The sequence below is a fragment of the Crinia signifera genome, chromosome 1 (genome assembly GCF_055691185.1).
Source record: "Crinia signifera chromosome 1, ASM5569118v1, whole genome shotgun sequence".
NCBI classification, from domain to species: domain Eukaryota; kingdom Metazoa; phylum Chordata; class Amphibia; order Anura; family Myobatrachidae; genus Crinia; species Crinia signifera.
Genome location: NC_139217.1, coordinates 383,085,429 through 383,105,591, shown reverse-complemented (window position 1 = coordinate 383,105,591; position 20,163 = coordinate 383,085,429). Strand labels below are relative to the sequence as shown.

The 20,163-nt window shown below is 43.8% G+C and overlaps 1 protein-coding gene across 1 annotated transcript in view; it reads right to left on the bottom strand.

Annotated features, from left to right (window-relative positions):
• Positions 1–908: 908 nt before the first annotated feature.
• The window catches only part of KREMEN1 (kringle containing transmembrane protein 1), a 156,046-nt gene continuing 136,791 nt past the window's right edge, over positions 909–20,163 (bottom strand). Inside the window, exons 7-9 of the mRNA XM_083151487.1 lie at positions 14,849–15,007; positions 7,330–7,414; positions 909–2,957 (exon numbers count right to left, since the gene is read on the bottom strand). Of these exons, the coding sequence (XP_083007613.1) occupies positions 2,798–2,957; positions 7,330–7,414; positions 14,849–15,007 (404 nt within the window). The 3' untranslated portion in view covers positions 909–2,797. The remainder of the gene's footprint in view (positions 2,958–7,329; positions 7,415–14,848; positions 15,008–20,163) is intronic.

Genomic DNA, 20,163 nt, shown 5'->3' with positions numbered 1-20,163 from the left:
TTTGTACCTCTGACAGATACACATCAGGTTAATGCATTACACCCTTAACATTATTTAAATAGAAACTCACATCTCTCTGTCAACCTTCCGCTCCTATTATAAATATTAGGAGAACAAGACGCTCAGGGCTTAATAATTGCATAACCATATAACAAGGACTTGGAGATGTTTTACCAACTGAAGACCCTAAGCTCACTAGGGCATATAAAGAATAAATGTCTGAGTGCTCTATAAAAGTATTTTGCTATATAAATATAATAATTATATCTATTTAATCCTCTTCCTGCCTTACTGCAACCTTTAGGTTCTACAATATATTCCTTTGTTGTGCCATCATGTCATTGTACTATGGTGCCGATCCAGACCTGATCAGCGCTCCACCCTCCGAACGGCTTGGCCCGCCTGGGTTTTTTTTGCGAAGCTCCCAGAAAATGCCGAAGTGCTGCCTACAAATGCCAGCCGGCTTTCAATCAATCAGTGTACAGCCTGTGTTCACAGGCCATCACTGGCTATGGCCTCACGGAGGGCAAACCAGCCCCTATGTGTCTAGGCAGATAAGCCAGTCCTTATAGCAGCTATCCACATTTGACACATCCAGTATAATCCAGTCATCCATCTTGAAAACCTCCCTTTTAGCTGAAGGTGCTCATGTTTTGCTTATCTCACTGCAGCAATACTGAGCATCATATCAGGCAATACAGGTCCTCCAGCCTCAGTCACAGCATGATCTGTGTCCCGACTCCAGGTAACAGATTAAGGTCTAAGGGGTAGATGCAGTAAGCTTCAAAAGTGATAAAATGGAGAGTGATAAACAACCAACCAATCAGCTCCTGCCTGACATTTTCAAACACAGTCTATGACATGTCAGACAGGAGCTGATTGGCTGGTTGTTTATCACTCTCCATTTTATCACTTTTGAAGCTTAGTACATCTGGCCCTAAGGATGATGACCAACATTCTGTGGATGTATTAACAGTGCAAAATACATCCAGCCCCGCACAACAAGGACAGTTGCATGTATATATATATATATATATATATATATATATAAAGTAACATATGCAATTAGTATCGCAAAGGGCAGCTCTTCCGAAAAGAGCTGCACTTTGCGAAGCAGCCGGCGCCGTGAGAGAGGATGTCCCCACGGGTCCCTCTCACCTCCTGCACCTAGGAGCCTCCAGCTGCAAGGACTCCTCCTCCCTGCACCCGGAAGAGGAATTCGGTGTTGCTAGGGAGGGGAGGTCACACACAAGGGCAGCATACCAGGAGGTGCAGGCAGTGTTCTAGAGAAGCAGAACTTTGACAAACAACACAGGAATTCATTTCATATATATACAAAGTCACAAGTGAACATGGCATGAGAAAAAAGTCATGGCCGCTGCATATACAGATTCTGACTCATTCGCACACAGATGTACAAACGTCGCACATCATTTGTGCAAATAAAACACACATTTTTTGTGGAAAAGATGCTCAGGGTGGCCAAGTTACATGGAACCTGGCGCATCTAGAGTGGCTATTTGGCGCAACTGAGGCCACAATGTATGGGGCCACATCTGTAAACATGACCCTTTGACAAAGCTCTATAATATCAAGTCCACCCATGGAGATATTACCACATTTTCCCATTGTTGTCATGTGATGGCTATGCCATAAAAATATATATATATAGATTACATGTAATGGGCTGATAACTGATCCATGCAATCGTTAGCCAATGACAATAATTGAGCCCAATTAGGAGCTAGCTGTTATATCTGTGCACAAAGTGACTGGATCTATTGAAATAAGTGACCCAGGTGAGTGGCCAAAGACTGTGGTAGGCACTTAGGCTGAATGGCAGGATTTGTACCCATTTGGGCAACTTTAGTGATTACTATGGACCTTAAACAATCAGGCAATGGCAAGGCATAACATGTAGGTTTGGGAACTTTATCTGAGCAGGTTTTATGGATAATGCTGACAAACACGTCCAGGACAGACAGTGACAGAATATAAGCTTAAAGTATGAACTCATATGTGGGTACAAATATGCATGTTCTTATAATAAGTTATCTAGTGGCCCCATAAACATTGACACTCATGTCATGCATCATAAGAAGGAAATAAAAATGATACAAAAATAAAATAAACACCCATGCATGATGTGGAGTCCCATGTACAGTATCCATCCATTCATTCTGTGCAAGAGACCATGTAAACTCTAGAATGAGAGGGAAACTGTTCTTGTTTGGCTCATAATATGACGGTTCCAGCTTTGTTATTTTGCAATGGAAAAAATATATAATACAAAAATCCATCATTACTGCACTTGTCCATGATGCAGTTGGAAAACCAGACAATTTCTGGGGCTCCATATTGAAGGTCCAAGTTCATAAATATATTTGAAAAAGAAGCGGGACCTGAAGATAAATCAGATATCGTTTTCAGATATAGGGTACCCTGCTGAGCAGGGGCAGGTGATTGTATATAACGCCTGCAGCAGTAAGCTGTGGTTCTTTCCATCCCACCCAATTAACTTGTTCTCCCTGATGAGTACTGATAGAAAACAATTAGTTATGTATGTCCCAAAACGCTCGCCGAGTTTCCTCTAGAGCTTTAAGTTGTAGGTTGGGACTAAAACACTTCTGGGTCGGAAATCTCTCCATATCCTTATGTTGGAAGCCCATAGTAGTTAGACAGTCCATATCAGAAGATCATAAATATATTTTTTATTAAATTGATTCCTAAGAATAGAGATGGCAGGAATCTCCTAATATAGCTCTGTAGTTTTAAAATGTCTTGGACAAAGTGCAATTTATTCGCCTACTAATGGATTGCGATCATCGTGTGAACTCTTAATCTTCTTTGGAAAAATGGAGATTGATGTGGAAGGTTTGTAGAATATGCTCCAAATTTCTCCTGCAGATCCTCGGTGGCAGTTGTCCAAACTGGTGGGTGATGCCAACCTCTGAGCCCTGGAAGAGAGAAATTAAGATTTAATCCTGTATTTGTGCTATATCCAATTTCAATACTTTCTACAAGCAGAGTAAAAGTTTAGTTTTATTTTCATATTTAATGTACTGGCAATTCAGAAATAATACATCCTGGTGATGCCCTATTTGCCGTGAATTGTCACAAATCCATATTATCTGGGTAGACCGCAAATTTTACTAAATATACCCCTAAGTGTGTTATGTATTGTATCAAAACATCAAACAAAGGTTTTCTACATCTCACAAAGGACCCTTTTCATCTACGCTGTTCCCCTAAGCTCCAATACAACTAACATCATCCTGAGATGGCATTGGTTGTGTAGAAAAGATGCGCTGTTTGCGCTTATTAAATAGACAGCCTGCAGCCTCATTGAGATAAGCTGATTAAAGACCATTTGCCATCAAAAATACCAGTGAAAGGCCTTTTCACAACTTTATAAATGGACTCCAGAGACCGTTAAAGACCAGGGAGGGCAGGACACAGTGGCCAAGGGGGCTACAAGATACAATAAATAGAATTGCGAAACATGGCCAACTACACTGCTATCGAAACGGAAATAATGCAAATAAATAATGACAGTTTAGCTAAACAGAAAAACCCATCTGACATAATACATTAAACAGGCAATTATAGACATTAAAGACTTTATTTAAATGGCATTGCTGAATAAAGGCTCCAAGCCAACCACACAGTAACAATGAGCTGAACTTAGTGAGAATTCTAAAAAAAAAATAGTTTGCTTTATCAAGAAAACTCCTTGCTGTTTATGAATGAATGTATAAAATAATAAGAGAAGTAAAAGAAAAAAATTTGCCTGGCAATTTCTGCCTCCCCTCTTAATCTAAGCAACTCCCTCCCCTCCTCATCCGTCCATGTTGCTATAACTGTAGTGTAGAAATTTGCCAGCAATGGTTCTCCAATACTTCAAATGCTATTTCTCTTGTTTCCTGATTCAGGATTATGTCATCAGGCAGGGAGACAGCCTATCACCTTCTGTGGCACAGTTATGTGTTCAAAATACCAATCTGAGTCTTTCACACTGCAAAATTATTTGCCTTTGAACCTTGTAGGATCCTTCTTATCAGTGGCGGATCCACCAAGGGGCAACTAGGGGCGGTCGCCCTGGGGCCCCCATACATCAGAGGCCCCCACACTCCAGGTGGGTGGCGGGCAGTAGAATCGGGCAGCGCGTCCCTGGGGGCCCTGCGGTGGCTGGAAGTCAGCGGCAGGGTCCCTGCGGCGGATGAAAACTAGTTCCCATCCACCGCTGCCCATCCGCCGCAGCGTGGGAAGCATTGTAGCAGCGCTGGGAGATAGATGCCGTGTTCTCACACTCACCTGCCAGCCCCGCATCTCCCCGCTGCCCTGCTATCTTGTCACACTGTCTCCGGGGGGACCTTCCCCGCTCTCCCCGCCTAATCACCCAGTGTCGCACGCACCATGAAGAGGCCGTGCCCGGACAGAAGCTCTGACTCCGATGGGCAACTACTCCGGTGAGTGCTGCAGGAGGGAGGGGATGAGAGGAGGGGGCCCCCACAATTTTTGTTGTCCAGGGCCCCCACGGACCTTAATCCGGCCCTGCTTCTTTTAACACCGTTTGAATTACTGTTTTTTTTTTTACCCAGTATTTTGACTATGGAGCTTTCACAGTGCACCTAGAACCGGGTCGACACACTGAAAAATCAGCAATATACCATGTTATAGCTGCGGTGTGAAAGGGGTATAATAAATGAGTTGTGTGATATTATTCAGGTAATGTATAAAAGAATGGTGTATGGGTATGCTGAAATATTTAAATAATAATAATACAATTTTTCCTCTAAACCTAACTTGAGCACTAGAACCATCTGTAAGCTATAGACAGAAGTGTCTGTATGAAATGGAAGGGGGGGATGTGCATTAAGGTTTCTAGCCACCATACACTCTGACCTGTCCTTGAGAATACAGAACAGATGCCATCTCTGATGTATTTTCCTTTGATTCAGCCATTGTAATAAGCCACTGGTTGAATTGACTTCTAGAATTTGAGGTTGTAAATCCCCATCAAGTCGAGATTTATGTTCATTTTGTAGATCAGTTAATTGGGGTTCCAGTTAGGAAATTAGTTATTGCTGGCATTTCTGAAGGCATGGTAATTGCCTCTGGGATAATGCGATCTCATATTACAGATTTATGCGCTTCCCAGATTGAATAAAGAGAATGAAATTGCGGATAGTTTGGTTTAAAATATTATTTCGGCAGGGTGGTTGTTTCAGAAGCCAATGAGGCATAAATAAGCAAAGAACCATTAAAATGCCAGTGTAAAGAAGGTTTTTTCACAGCCAGTTACAGGTTAGAATTAGAGGATGATCAAACTATTGACAGAGTCCAACTCGGACATAGTGGAACAATGGAATGAGCCTATGCCTTTTTTGAAATCTCAATGTTCTTTTATTGTCCTGGAATATTTGGTCACAGAAGTTTCTATGGACAGCCAGTCCAAGTTATATGTGCACATACATGACCTGTGATACAATTGTGCGGTGAACTAGGAACATTGATATGGGCTTCCTGTACTCTAGCAGATTCTACTAGAAATATTTTAAAAAGTACAAAAAAATTAGGAGAATAAATTTATATAATTTATATATATTTGGTACTTATGTAAAATCTGGGCGCCCGATTTTTTCATCGCATCGCATGCAATATAGTGGCAAACAATTCATGCGATGCGATTTTTCATTGTAAAGACCCGATTTTTAATTGTATAGTCACCCATGGGTGATTTCATACCCCCACTATCCAACTACGCAGAATACATGTAAAGTAATCCGCGTCCCCTCGCCAGATAATACAGAAGTACCGTATATTTTAATAAAGCCTTTTTTTTTCCTTTACTGCTCCCCACTAGCCTAAGATGTTGATGGTGATTGATCGGAGAACAGTGATGGTACTTGTTAAACAGGGGATAGCTACCTTCCCCAATCATACCTTCCCCAATAATGCTTGGCTTTATCCTTTTATAAAAAGCAAAAAAATTTAAATTCTCCATTGAATTCTGCCATTTTAGAAGTTGTGCACAGTGCATATATTTTTTAGACTCTAACATCCGGACATATTTATTAATTTATTTATTAACAGTTTCTTATATAGCGCACACATATTCCGCAGCACTTTACAGAGAATATTTGAACATTCACATCAGTCCCTGCCCCACTGGAGCTTACAATCTATATTCCCTACCACATGTACACGCGGATTCGGTATAAAATCCCGACGGTCAAAATACCGACAGCTATTGACCGACGGTCAAAATACCGACATTTAAAATCTCGACAAGGTCAAAATATCGACAAGGTCAAAATACAGACATTTAAAATCCCGACAAGGTCAAAATACCGACATATAGAATGTAGACAGGTGAAAAAGTCAACATGACTTTTGGTCGACAGGTCGTGAGATGTCGACATGGGTTTTTTCACAGTTTTTTGACCCAAATGTCAACACAGTCGACATGGACACAGTTGGAAGTCAACCACAGCCCCTCGCATCGCTCGATTCGCTTGCGATGCTTCGGGCACGGTGCTTCGCTGCGCTCGGCACACTATTTTATTCTCCCACCATGCCCTAGTGGATGGCACATGTCGGGTCAAAAAGTGGAAAAACCCATGTCGACCTCGCGACCGAAAGTCATGTTGACCTTTTCACCTGTCTACATTCTATATGTCGGTATTTTGACCTTGTCGGGATTTTAAATGTCCGTATTTTGACCATGTCGGGATTTTGACCATGTTGGGATTTTAAATGTCCGTATTTTGACCTTGTCGGGATTTTGAACGTCGGTCAATGGTTGTCGGTATTTTGACGGTCAGGATTTTAACTGCATCCCGCACACATAGACATTCTAGGGTTAATTTGGTGGGAGTCATTTAGCCTACCAGTATATTTTTGGATTGTGGGAGGAAACCGGAGTACCCGGAGGAAACCCACGCTAGTACGGGGAGAATATACAAACTCCACACAGTTAGAGCCATGGTGGTAATTGGACCCAGTGCTGTGAGGCAGTAATGCTAACTATTACACCATCCGTACTGCCACATATGCATAATATGTTAATGATACATCTAACTGTAAAACGTGCTGGTTTTCTGTGTAAGAGCATGTAGTGAGGATAGAATATAATGTTGATGTTCAAGGTTACTAACATTTCCTATCTGTCTGATTCTCATTACTAGGTTAAATACATTTATCGTAATCAGTTTCAATAAATAAATAATATATATTCCAGCAATTAAAAAAAAAAACATGTTTAATTAGTTATGAGAGTGCTTAAATAATGCATAAATCTTTTACATAAAAATGCAATCAACTTACTTTATATTTAGGTGAAGAAGTGCTTTTACCAATATAGCAATAAGGGTCAAAATTAGAAGCGCTGTAAGTGCATAGATTGTCCAACCTACAGAAAACAGAGATTCAGTGAACACAAGGATCAAACATGGATCATTTATAATAAGTGTACTTATATTTACATTTCTGTTCAATATATACACAATGGTCATGGCTAATATAATGACTGGTATATTCAATTGTCAAAATTCAGGCTGAAGCTATTTGTTCAAGCATTGGTAGTATAGTAATGAGGCAATCTGCATTCGGTGGCGAAAATGTAGAGATATACACATCTGTGTGCCACCTAAAATATACAGCGGGCAATGTGGCACTTATGGCTTTGTCTGCTCTCTCAATGCATCTACCCATTATACCAGTGGCCTGCAGGTAGCCACTGCAATTCAGCACTACAGCTTCATAGTGTTATAGCTATTAGTGATATACATGGATTAGATACATGGGGGGAAATTTACAAAGAATACAAATACGATTTTTCGTATTCATATTCTTAATATGAATAAATACAAATGCATATGGCTGTTTTAGTCGTATGCAAATTCGTGTTCCAGGGGATAATTTACAAAGCAGTCAAATATGACTGCTTTGTAATCTCCGATGGCATATCCATTCGTATGAATTTGTATTAGCGGCCGTACTGTATATACGTGTAGGCAGTCTGCACGGATCAGTCATATCAGTCAAAAAGAAAAAGAAATAAAAAAAAAAAACCCAGATCCAACCAGCCAGCAGGGTAATGCAATGGCCAGGGGGAGACTTTTTATACAAGTCCCCCCAGGCCAAAGCATTCATCCCTACCGACCAGTCAGCCTGGGCAGAGGTCCTGGGGGAGTGGGGACCCCCCCAACGAAGGGTTCCCCCCTCCAAAACTTACCTGCACAGGGTGAAGCCTGGCTGATCTTTGTGTAAAAAAATCTAATGAAAATCCATTGTCTAATACTGTGGAACTATGAGTCTTGGAGAACCACAAGTCCCAGCATGCAGGGCATTAAAGGGCCCGCTGGAACTTGTAGTTCCACAGAAATAGAAATAGTAAAAAAAACACACAGGTGGAGCTAAATACTTCACTTGTCATTCTGTGAGGAGATCTGGAAAACGTTTACTGTTGGTAGCTCTCGAGGACTGGAGTTGGCTACCCCTGTCATAATCCATTCCATCACGAATTGCCCATACTGCTTAGTAATTTCCTCCACTCCCATACTTACACCTGGTGGCCAGCCAGGCCCTGTGTTGCTAGGTCTGTCCAGCCCCCCCCCCATACTATACTCATATATATATATATATATATATATATATATATATATATATACTAGGTGATTCATCGCGCCCTACGGGCGCTCTTCACACCGTCGTAAGGGGCTGCGCCCCCTTAATTTGTGAACGTTTGTATATGAGAAATATGGTTAGAATTGTATGAAAGATGCCCTGTATTGCAACTTAGGTGTCCGCGAATCGCGGGAGGGGGGGTCGCGGAGGGTGCCGCGAATTGCAGGAGGGGGGGTCGCGGGGGGTGCCGCGAATTGCAGGAGGGGGGTTGTGGGGGGGTGGATGCTGCGAATCGCGGGAGGGGAGGGATTGCAGTGAATCGCGGGAGGGGGGTCGCGGGGTGGGTTGCCGCAAATCGCGGGAGGGGGGTTACGGGGGCGGGGGTTGCGGCGAATCATGGTAGGGGGGGTCGCGGGGGGTGTGCCATGAATCACGGGAGGGGGGGTCACGGGGTGGGGTGCCGAGAATCGCGGGGGGGAGTATGTGTGCCGTGAATCGCGGGAGTGGGGTTTGGGGGTGGGGGGGGTGTGACGCGAATCGCCACAAGAAAAAATCAACACAGAAAGGTCAACACATGTAAATGTTGACATAAGTGTGGCACTTCATTGGTGTCCATGTCGACACATGAGAATGAATATGAAAACATTCAAAAAATGAAAAAAAAACCTTCAAAAACTCATGTCAACCTTTTTCATTGTCGACCATAGCCATGTCAGTGTTTTCCATGTGCAATTTAATTCTGGAGCTGTCACGAATCGCGGGGGGGTGCCGCGAATTGCGGGAGGGGGGGTCGCGGGGGTGGGTCCCGCGAATCGCGGGAGGGGGGGTTACGGGGCGGGGGTTGCGGCGAATCATGGGAGGGGGGGTCGCGGGGGTGTGCCGTGAATCACGGGAGGGGGGGTCACGGGGTGGGGTGCCGAGAATCGCGGGGGAGGTGTGTGTGTGTGTGCCGTGAATCCCGGGAGTGGGGGTTGTGGGGGGGGGGGGGGAGGTGTGACGCAAATCACCACAAGAAAAAATCAACACAGAAAGGTCAACACATGTAAATGTTGACATAAGTGTGGCACTTCATTGGTGTCCATGTCGACACATGAGAATGAATATGAAAATATTCAAAAAATGAAAAAAAAAAATTCAAAAACTCATGTCAACCTTTTTCATTGTCGACCATAGCCATGTCAGTGTTTTCCATGTGCAATTTAATTCTGGAGCTGCCGCGAATCACGGGGGTGCCGCGAATTGCGGGAGGGGGGGGTCGCGGGGTTGGGTGCCGCGAATCGCGGGAGGGCGGGGTTCACAGGGGTTCCGGTGGGGGTTTGCCGCGAATTGCGGGAGGTGGGGGGTCACGGGGGGTGCCGCGAATCGCGGGAGGGGGGGTTGCGGGGGGGTTGTGACGCGAATCGCCACAAGAAAAAATCAACACAGAAAGGTCAACACATGTAAATGTTGACATAAGTGTGCCACTTCATTGGTGTCCATGTCGACACATGACAATGAATATGAAAACATTCAAAAAATGAAATAAATCTTCAAAAACTCATGTCAACCTTTTTCATTGTCGACCATAGCCGTGCCAGTGTTTTGCATGTGCCATTTAATCCTGGGGCTGCCGCGAATCGCGGGGGGTGCCGTGATTTGCGGGAGGGGGGGGGGTTGCGGGGGGTGGGTGCCGCGAATCGCGGGAGAGTGGGGTTCATGGGGGTTCCGGTGGGGGGTTGCCGCGAATTGCGGGAGGGGGGGGGGGGTCGCGGGGGGTGCTGGGGTGCCGCGAATCGCCGGAGGGGGGGTTGCGGGGGGTGTGACGCGAATCGCCACAAGAAAAAATCAACACAGAAAGGTCAACACATGTAAATGTTGACATAAGTGTGGCACTTCATTGGTGTCCATGTCGACACATGAGAATGAATATGAAAATATTCAAAAAATGACAAAAAAAATTAAAAAACTCATGTCAACCTTTTTCATTGTCGACCATAGCCATGTCAGTGTTTTCCATGTGTAATTTTATTCTGGAGCTGCCGCGAATCACGGGGGGGGGGGGGTGCCGCGAATTGCGGGAGGGGGGGTCGCGGGGGTGGGTGCCGCGAATCGCGGGAGGGCGGGGTTCACAGGGGTTCCGGTGGGGGGTTGCCGCGAATTGCGGGAGGTGGGGGGTCACGGGGGGTGCCGCGAATCGCGGGAAGGGGGGGTTGCGGGGGGTGTGACGCGAATCGCCACAAGAAAAAATCAACACAGAAAGGTCAACACATGTAAATGTTGACATAAGTGTGCCACTTCATTGGTGTCCATGTCGACACATGACAATGAATATGAAAAAATTGGGTGTCTGGCACTGTCTGTGGGCTCACTGGGCTGGTTCTCTGTCACATACCTCCCAACATGACCCTCTCCAGGAGGGACACAATGCTCTGTTTCTAGACTTCCCCTTAATGTATGATTGCCATCACCTGTTTTAAACAGGTTAATTTCTCAGAAAGGTGTTCAGCACAGATGAAGGCAATCACACATTAAGAGGAAAGTCCAGGAACAGAGCGTTATAGACACAGACACCCACTTTGAGTGACAGATGTAGCCAAATATATAGGAGATATATATTACAGTATTATGTATGCACATATATAAAGAGGCAGGCATTTTAAAATAGTTTTGCCTTTGTATAATTTTATCATTAGCATTATTATAACACTTGTTTGTATAGGCAGTGGTCTATGACCCATATACAGATATTATAATAAATAACATATGACATGAAGTCTATAGGCCACAACAAGCTAACGCAGTTATAAACCATTTCCCATCATGTTAATATGGGGGCATCAGAAGTTAGAACTATGAAAAAATAAAGCAGCATTCTAAGGATTTACAATGCAAAATAGGACTGGCAGAACACTTGGAGCTGGAGAGAGGATACATTCATATTTCATTCATTCATGTAACCTTTACATGCCTCTCTACTTGAACAAACCGAATAGTGCTACAAAGAATGACATGCGTTAGAGGTTATGTGATTTTTTCTAAACAAAGGCGGCCTGACCACCTTTGAGCAGTATTTATTGGGTTCTCATTACGGTCTTCATCCTTTCATGACCAAAGCAATTTTCCTGCTCTCCGATGTTCCTGTTACATTTTTTTATGACTGTTCAATCGTTAGATAAATATCTGTATAATAGTTTTCTTCAGGTTCTTTTTAAAAAATGGGTTAAAAATGTAATTCACAGTTACAAATTTTCAACTCTGGCCTATGTAGCGGCTGCTACATATGGATTCAAATACCTATGTTCATGAATTTGTATGGTGCAGTCATGTCTGACTTGCCACTTGCAATTTAAATTCCCGTTTTATGTCTAGTGACACTTAAACAAACAGTTCCTGTCCTGTTCCCATCCACCTGCTTCACCCAGCTCTATAGAAAGCTCTATAGAAAGCTCTCATTATGGATTTATTCACCACATACCTGATGCTTGATGAAGTGAGTGGTAGTTACAAGTGTGAGTGTGATAAAAAATAAACATGGTCCCATTTTGACACCGTAGATCGTTTTAATAAAACATAGCACTACTAAAGGTATGTAAAGGTTTGCACAGGGGAGTGATGATTTGCAACTTTGCATGCGCTTCAGCATTTATGTGCATGTGCAGGCTCCGTTTGCGAACGGACACAAGATTTGTCTTGCAGCTGTCTGGTTTGCACGGAGCAGTGCAGGGGGGCATTGGGCAGTGGGCAAGGCCCGCGCCTATGGGAATGCCCAGCATTTCATTGGCGTTCCCATCCAAACGCTGGGCATACCCATGTTAATGGCGCCATAACGCAGGTGCCGTCAGCTGCCTGCCCTGTTCACGTAGCAGGGCGCTGCAAATCTGAGTCAGCAGAGAGTTATTTAGATTTGTGAATGCTTGAGAAATCAAGCAGTACTTGCAGGGGTGCCGTGGGTTGGTGGTCCAGGGACCATCGCAAATTATATAAGGTCAATGTAACAGGCAAAAACAGTTATTGTGACATCCAGTTATAAAAAATGTGGATAAACAGAAGTGAATCATGTTCCTCCCCACATAACTGGCCCTAAGGATGGCATATAAGCAGAACTTATTTATTTTAATATTTTTTCTGAAATTCTAAACATTTGGCCTAGGGGTGCCCTGAAAAATATTCTGATACTCTAGGGCAGCGGTTGGGGTCCTGAGTTGGGGTCCAAAGTGGGGTTGCGACTCCATGTTGCTGACCATCAGGCTGATGACTTTTCTAATCTCAGTCAGTGATTCAAGGAGTCTGAAAGATCTTTTGAGTTGTCTGATATTTTAGACTCCTCCCATCACTTTGTGCCTCCACAATGCTGCCATGCATGTGCTGTCTGCTGACTACACATGTGACGTGATCAGTAACGGTTTTTACCTATGGGCTGCAGCCCCCCCAGGTAAAATCCGTCACTGTAGTGAAGCCAGATGCAGTCTGTGAGACTGCACTGGTTTCAATGTGACTGGCAGTGACTTCCTCTTGGAAGTCCGACCAGCCAGTCACAAAGGCAGTCCCATTGGGAGGTGTTCCCTCCCTCTGGGACACCTTCCAGCGGGCTGCCGTGCAATAACGGCGATTGTGCATGCACGCGCTGGTCCCCGTGCCTGTCATTTGTATTGTACAGGCACCAGGACCCAGTTTGCTTCTATTGGCTGTTGCCGAAGCAGCCCAGAGAAGCTGGCCGCATGCGCAGTACAGATGTTTGCACTGCGCATGCGGCAGTCCCGGCGCCTGTCAGCACAGGCACCGGGGACCCAGGAAAGGAGGCAGCGGCTACGGCGACAGGGGGGAGGGGGCATCTGAATCACGTTACCCCCACTGTGGCCAGAGGCAGCCCCTCTCCCCCAAAAAGGTACGAGCTGCCACTGGACATGATGGCCTTCTGCAGTAACTTGCTGGGATCCTATAATAACTTTTATTATCTGATGGGGTCCCAGAGTAAAAGAGTTTGAGGACCCCTGCTCTAGGGTGCCGTGAATTAAAAGAGTTTGGGAACTACTGATCTAAATCAATGCTGCATTTCTAGATTAAAAACACATTTAAAAAAACATTTAAAAAGTAATATCAACATCTGCTAGTACAAGTGTGTTATAGCCCCTGAAACTCAATACCAATATAGCTTTGCATTGATTCAAGATCAATAAAATCAATGAAAATTGACCGTTAGTATATATACATGGGACTGTATCCAATGTTTTATATATATTTGTGATACTTAATATTTGTGGGTGCATCCTGAACATTAGTGTTTAAGTATGAATTGAAAATAAGGCCCATATGTCTTTTATGATTTAATACAAAGAGATAAAGGGGCTGTTTCTGATTTATTCGCAATAATGCAAGTTCGGCCTCGTCCCAATGTTTTGGGGACTGCGCATGTGCAAGGTCTATTATGCGCATGTGCAGTTCCCTTTCTGCGAATGGCTTTGGCGACTTGCAAAGTCGCTGTGCCGTTTGCAGGCATCGGGACGGGCCAGGGGCGAACAGCAGCGAGGATGTGGATCGACCATAAGAATGCCCAGCATTTTATGGGCACAGCCATGAAAATGCTGGGGGGTCCTATGGGTACATTGGCAGGTCTATGCCTGCCGGGGGGCGGGCAGCTGACGTCACAGGACGTCAGACATCCGTCCTGTCTTCCTACCGGCGCTTGCAGATGAAAGTCAGTTTCCGTTGACTTTTATTTGCGATGGCAGGTGGAACCATACGATGGTCGGCAACGATCAAATGATTTCTCCTACACCAGAGGCATGCGAGGGGATGGGTTTTAGTTACACATCCCCTGGCATGTTATTAACGAGGGGAATCGGTGGTGGTGGGGTGTCATTCAGACGGGCAGCGTTTCAGGCGCTCGGTAAGCAGTGATCTGTGCAGATTATTGAGCCAACCTGAATTGGCCCCAAAGTACAACAGAGACATGCCCGGAAATATCCATCCATTAAGTGTTGTGCAACAGCTAATATTTATATCTCTCCCTTGCACTGTGAGCAGCATATATTTATCTTCTCAGATATATGTATTTTTATAATTATGCATCATCTACAACTTGATACTGAACCAAATGATAACTCCATCACATTCTTATAATAGTCTCAGTAACTGATGTGACCCAATATAAAATAGATTGTAAGTTTTGCAGCTGATTCGCCCAGTGCTTGATCTTCCATCAGTAATACGATAAATCGGATGGTTGGAAGTGTCTTACCTGGCACTTGCCCAGTTGGCCGGCTTGGGCTAGTCGTTATGACGTAGAGAATCTTTGAAGAGCGTGCTGCATTGATGCTGAGGTTCGACGTTTGTGTTATCAGCTCTGTCTGTGTCTGGTTGGATAATTGAGGCTTTTCTATGGTTCTCTCTTTGAATGCTGTTGAAGCAAAGACAAATAAAAGTTAATCAGAGAAAGGATAATGCATACTACAGAGTCATTGGCTACTTCAGGTTCATTACGTGATTCTTATATCTACACCATAGGAATAGAACTGCTTTTAAGTATTGTACTATTCTATTTTGATAGAGTTGTCAAACATTGCAATTTGTGTAACATAGCATATATTGTCCTGTGACAAAAAAATGACATTGGCTGTATTAGGCTGTCCCCTAAAGTGAGGAGCTAGTGCAAGCCATTACAGCATTGGGCCACAAATTTAGAGACTGCAGTGCAGCAGGACATAATACATTTGGGTTGACAAACTTTTTAAGAACCTAATAAAGAAGCTATAGAGGAAAGATGTAAAACACCACTCAGAAAGCACTGCCAATATGTGTTGGACAGTTTTAAGAAGCTTTTTGACCCAATAGCCAAGTACAATATGTATACCACATATCAAACTACATATAAACCGCTCCAGGTATGGCAGTGGTAGCATTATATTATGGGGTTGCATTTCAGTGGCAATGGTTGGCAATCTTGTCACTGCTGATAGGAAGATGAATGGGGTAAAAATACTGTAGAAAACTTTCTTCCAAAAATAATAACTTAGGGATGAAGAGTGTCTTTCATTAAGACAATGATGCAAAGCACTCTGCAAGAGAGACATGAAGTGACTTTAAAAAGAAAGAAAAGGAAGACGTAAATTGATATCCTTAGTGGATCCACCAAATTATCTGAACCGAGACCTCATACTTGCATCTTGATGCTGCTGCCCAAAAGAGAACCGAGGGCTGATTAAGCTAGAGGTGCCATAAACTGCTGAAGGAATCCCAGATGCCTGCACTTTAAGTTGTGTTTGTTAAGAGGGCTATGATGCTGCAGCAAATAGCCAATTAGGGAGCAGGGGAGGAGTTACTGCAGTTAGGAATAGCCAGAGGGTCAGGTGATCTGCCTCTCTGGTCCGAATTTCCCCACCCTCCCTCCCTATTTTTCTATCCTTCTTGGCGGCGGTAAAGAACGGTCCTTGTTCAAATGCTGATATGAGGATAGTGGGGTGCGCTCTCCCCTCAATGATACGCCACGAGCCCATGCCCCTTGGACAGGGGATGGGCTGCACCATCCGCACGGGTGGGTTGCGTGGGAGAGTTGAACACCAACGCTGTGTGAATGGTGTGATGTCATCTTACCCTTCTTTTCTCTATGACCGTTCTTTAGGGCCGCCACCCTCTTTTATAAGATCAATATATATAAATAGTTGTCAATAATAAATTTGACATTCATATTGAAACGCCAGCACTTGTGTCTGTCTCTTTATTTTAGTATAAGTTAGTTAAGTTTAGATAAGTTATTAAAGTGGCGGGGCATAAGGATTACCGATGGCAAGTTTATAACCTGCCCCAGCTTGAGCAATATGTACAGGAGGAATGGGCAGATATTGCGCCAACTCACTGGGGTGTATTCAATGCTTTCTGTGAGTTTTGACAGCGAGCAGGGTCAGTATTTAACTGAACCCCTGGGACACGCCGTTTCCCCCCTTGCTAGGATTTTGGAGCGAGGGGGAAACTTGTATCCAATGTTATAATTATTATTATTATTAGCATTTACTGAAAATGAATAATTGCCAAAACAAAATTACATTCTAAAATAAAAAAAAGTACAGGCTGTGAGATTGGGTGTGAAAATGGGATGTTGGCTTAATACCTTTTCAAGGCTCTGTAAGTGTATATTAACCTATGGTCATCCATGATATTCTAATATCAGAATAATGCTCACAGTAAATAGTATTTCAGTGAGGGTCTCTGATTTGTGGGAGGAAGTGACCTCATGTTAGGACAGGACTGCATAAATTAGGGGCAGTTCCGTGGTGTGATGAGGGGAACAAAGACAAGTAAAGTGACACTGACATAGGGTCCTATTTACTCTGTAATGGAAAGAGATCAAGTGGACGGAGATAAAGTACCAGCCAATCAGCTACGAACAGCCATGTTACAGGCTGTGTATAAAATATGACAGTTAGAAACTTGTTGGTTGTTACTTTATCGAAGTCCATTTTATCTCTCTCCAAGGCTTTGTAATTGCCCCTCAAACCACCTGGGAGCTTCCCAGGTGGCAGGGACACATACAATATTTTGTATGTGGTCTTTCTGCATATGATATATCTTATGCGATACCGTTCCCTGCTGCCGGGAGGGGGAGCTGAGTTGAAGGTTGGACGTTGGTCCGACTGTGACCGATGGCCACGGGACTGTGCATTGGATTGGATGTGGCCACTTTTCACCTGATTTTTTTCACACCTCCGATTTGGCCACTTTTCACCCGATTTCTCGGCCCGATCCATTGGAATTGGGTGAAAAGAGGCCAAATATAAAAGAGGACACGTGTATGGAGGCTATAAGAGTGTCATAGTGGATGGAGCAGTACAGAGCCACGGTTCCTATTAATTTGCCACAGACAGACTAACACAGACAGTGTTATTAAACAAATAATATATTTATCTGAAAGCACTCTCTTCCTCAAAAGACACAGTGGGGTTCCTAAAAACAAAGTAGAAATTATACAGTGATTTTGCTTAAGGAGGCCAATCCCGGGCCATTAATTATACCCCGGGATTGAAAAACTGTCAATTCTGAGTTTCCTGCGATTGGCCTTTTGATGCTGCACTGTGCTGGCATCTGCTATAAAGCAATCCTTCAGCCGCTGTGCAGGGCGGGCGGGTGGACGTGGCTGAGGAGGCACCTCTAAAATCATGCTGTTCAACTGCACAACCTCAACTGCCGAGAAGTGCCTGAGCCAAGTGCTGCTGGTGCTCTGCGCTGCCCCTCAGAAAAAAAGATCAAATGCATATGTGCACTTAAAGGCCCCAAAACCCCTGGATTCAAACCCCTTCCATCCTTAAATCCTTAATTCTGCTGCATTGGCATCATTTTTTTTATGACAGACACATAGAATTTTCTTTTCAGCTAAGAACCACTTGGCCCACCTAGTCTCCCCTATATATGCACACACTTGGATACATTTTTTGTGGGAGCCAGTACAGTACCAGTACATTTTTGGATTGTGGTAAGAAACCAGAGTACCTAGAGGAAATCCATGCACACATGGGGAAAATATAACTCCAGACAGTTCATATTGGAAATTGAACCCATGACCTCAGTGTTGTGAGGCAGTAATGCTAATCATTGCATTATCCATATTATCCTTGATGACCAGTAACAGCTCATACCGATGTGTTTCAAGGGGCTGCCACTACCCCAGTGCCAGGAATGGAGACAGCCAGGTCCTGGCTCCTGTGCAAAAGATCTGTCAGGCACCGGGACCACATGCACAAGACACAGGCTTCTATGTACTGCATTGGCTGCAGCCCATAAAAGCTGGATTAGACTGCATGAAAAACAAGGAGTGGCTTCCTACAGGAAGCACACTCCCAGTTACTGCAGCTAGGTCCGGCAGTCCCACATGAAGAAAACACTTCCCAATATAACAGTGGAACTGCTTGTAGTGTCTGTGACTGACAGGATAGTAAGTCACTACCAGTCAGAGAGAAGTAAGTGAAGTCACTGACTACAGAAAAAGAAGGTTAAGATAATAGAGTTATCTAGTGAAGGCGCAAAAACTTTGAGTAGTTGTGTCAAGCTGCAGTCTGAAAAAGGGGGAGTCAATCCCCAATATTTACCTTCCCCCAATATTGGTTCTTTAGCCATACCATTGGTTACTATCATTGTGGAGTATATTTTGTGATTTTATTGTGGAGTAATTGTACTCCTTATTTGTTTATATGTTATGATTAAAATTGTATTTTGTACTAGGCAACAACTGTTTAATTGACTTATCCAGCGCAGTCACCCGTTCTTTTTTTCAAGTCACTGACTAAAGCTGCCTCACTGACACTGAGGTGATGTTTTTTACTGGGGGCTGCAGTGCACATGTAATAATATCCAACACTGCATATTACTGTAGCTCAGCTAGCATCTATGTAAACCGGCAACTGCAGTTATCTGAAAGCTACAGCCTGAATGTAGCAAAATCACTTCCACTTTTATGTGACAGACTGGAATGAAACAATTGCCTTAACACTCAGACATACTGTAAATGTTTTAACATTCCAATGCATTTGTATATATAGATATATATAGATGTGCTCCTATGAATAGTATAATAAAGGTTATTTAACCCCTTATTGGGATAGGATGTTTATATCATTCCTAGATCATGTACACTGAAGCTGGGCAGGTTATGACAGACTGAGTGCTGTGTACAGCTAATAGACAGGCATTCCGAGAAGTCCTGAATCACCGGGAAGGGACTCCGATGATGGATCATGCAGTGGGAATGGAGCTCAGCATCAGATCTTCCCGCGCTCCAGCACTAGAACATTCAGTGCACTGTGCATCTTGCTGACAATAAGTACAGTTGTTCCCCAATAAATCACATAAACATGAATTCAAATATAAAATTAACTTGTGTACAGGGCTTAAAGTGGTCATCCAGAGGTGGGGGAACTCATTTCGCTATGACACCTAATTACCCCCGCTCCCCTACCTCCATTAGGCAGAGACAGGGCCATAGGTAGGGTTTTTGGAATCCCCCTGCAAATTAGAATTATTTTCTGTGAGTATTACTCTGCTGGGCCAATGTGGAGGTTAAAATGTTCCACCTCACCATTAGAGGTGGTGGAACTCAGTTCCGCCCAGTTCCCTCTCACTTTAACCCCTGCTTGTGTAAAAGTTTGCAGTATGTTTCACTGTAAGTAATCACTGGCATATGAAACCTCTGACCAAGCAGCTCAGTATAATGACCTAATATCCTTTGTAGCCTCATTCTCTGAGTGTTTTCCATTAAACTGCAGGAGCATCTCCCAAGTGCAATAAAATATAGCAAGTCCCTCTATATACTGTCAAGGTTATCATTGCAGCTTGAAAGGGGAAAGACCAGGCCCCGTTACTAATATTAGCCTTGGTCAACTGCACTGAATTCCCCAGTGTGCCTAAAACAGTGCTAAATAGCATTTGTCAACAAAATATAAAGAATAAGTAGTTTATAATAAAGTGCCTGTCTGCGTTAGCAGGCAGTGTATCAGATGTCCATTACATTAAACACCATGAGAATGATAGCAGTTATCATGGCCATGTGATATGAATACTACAGACTGT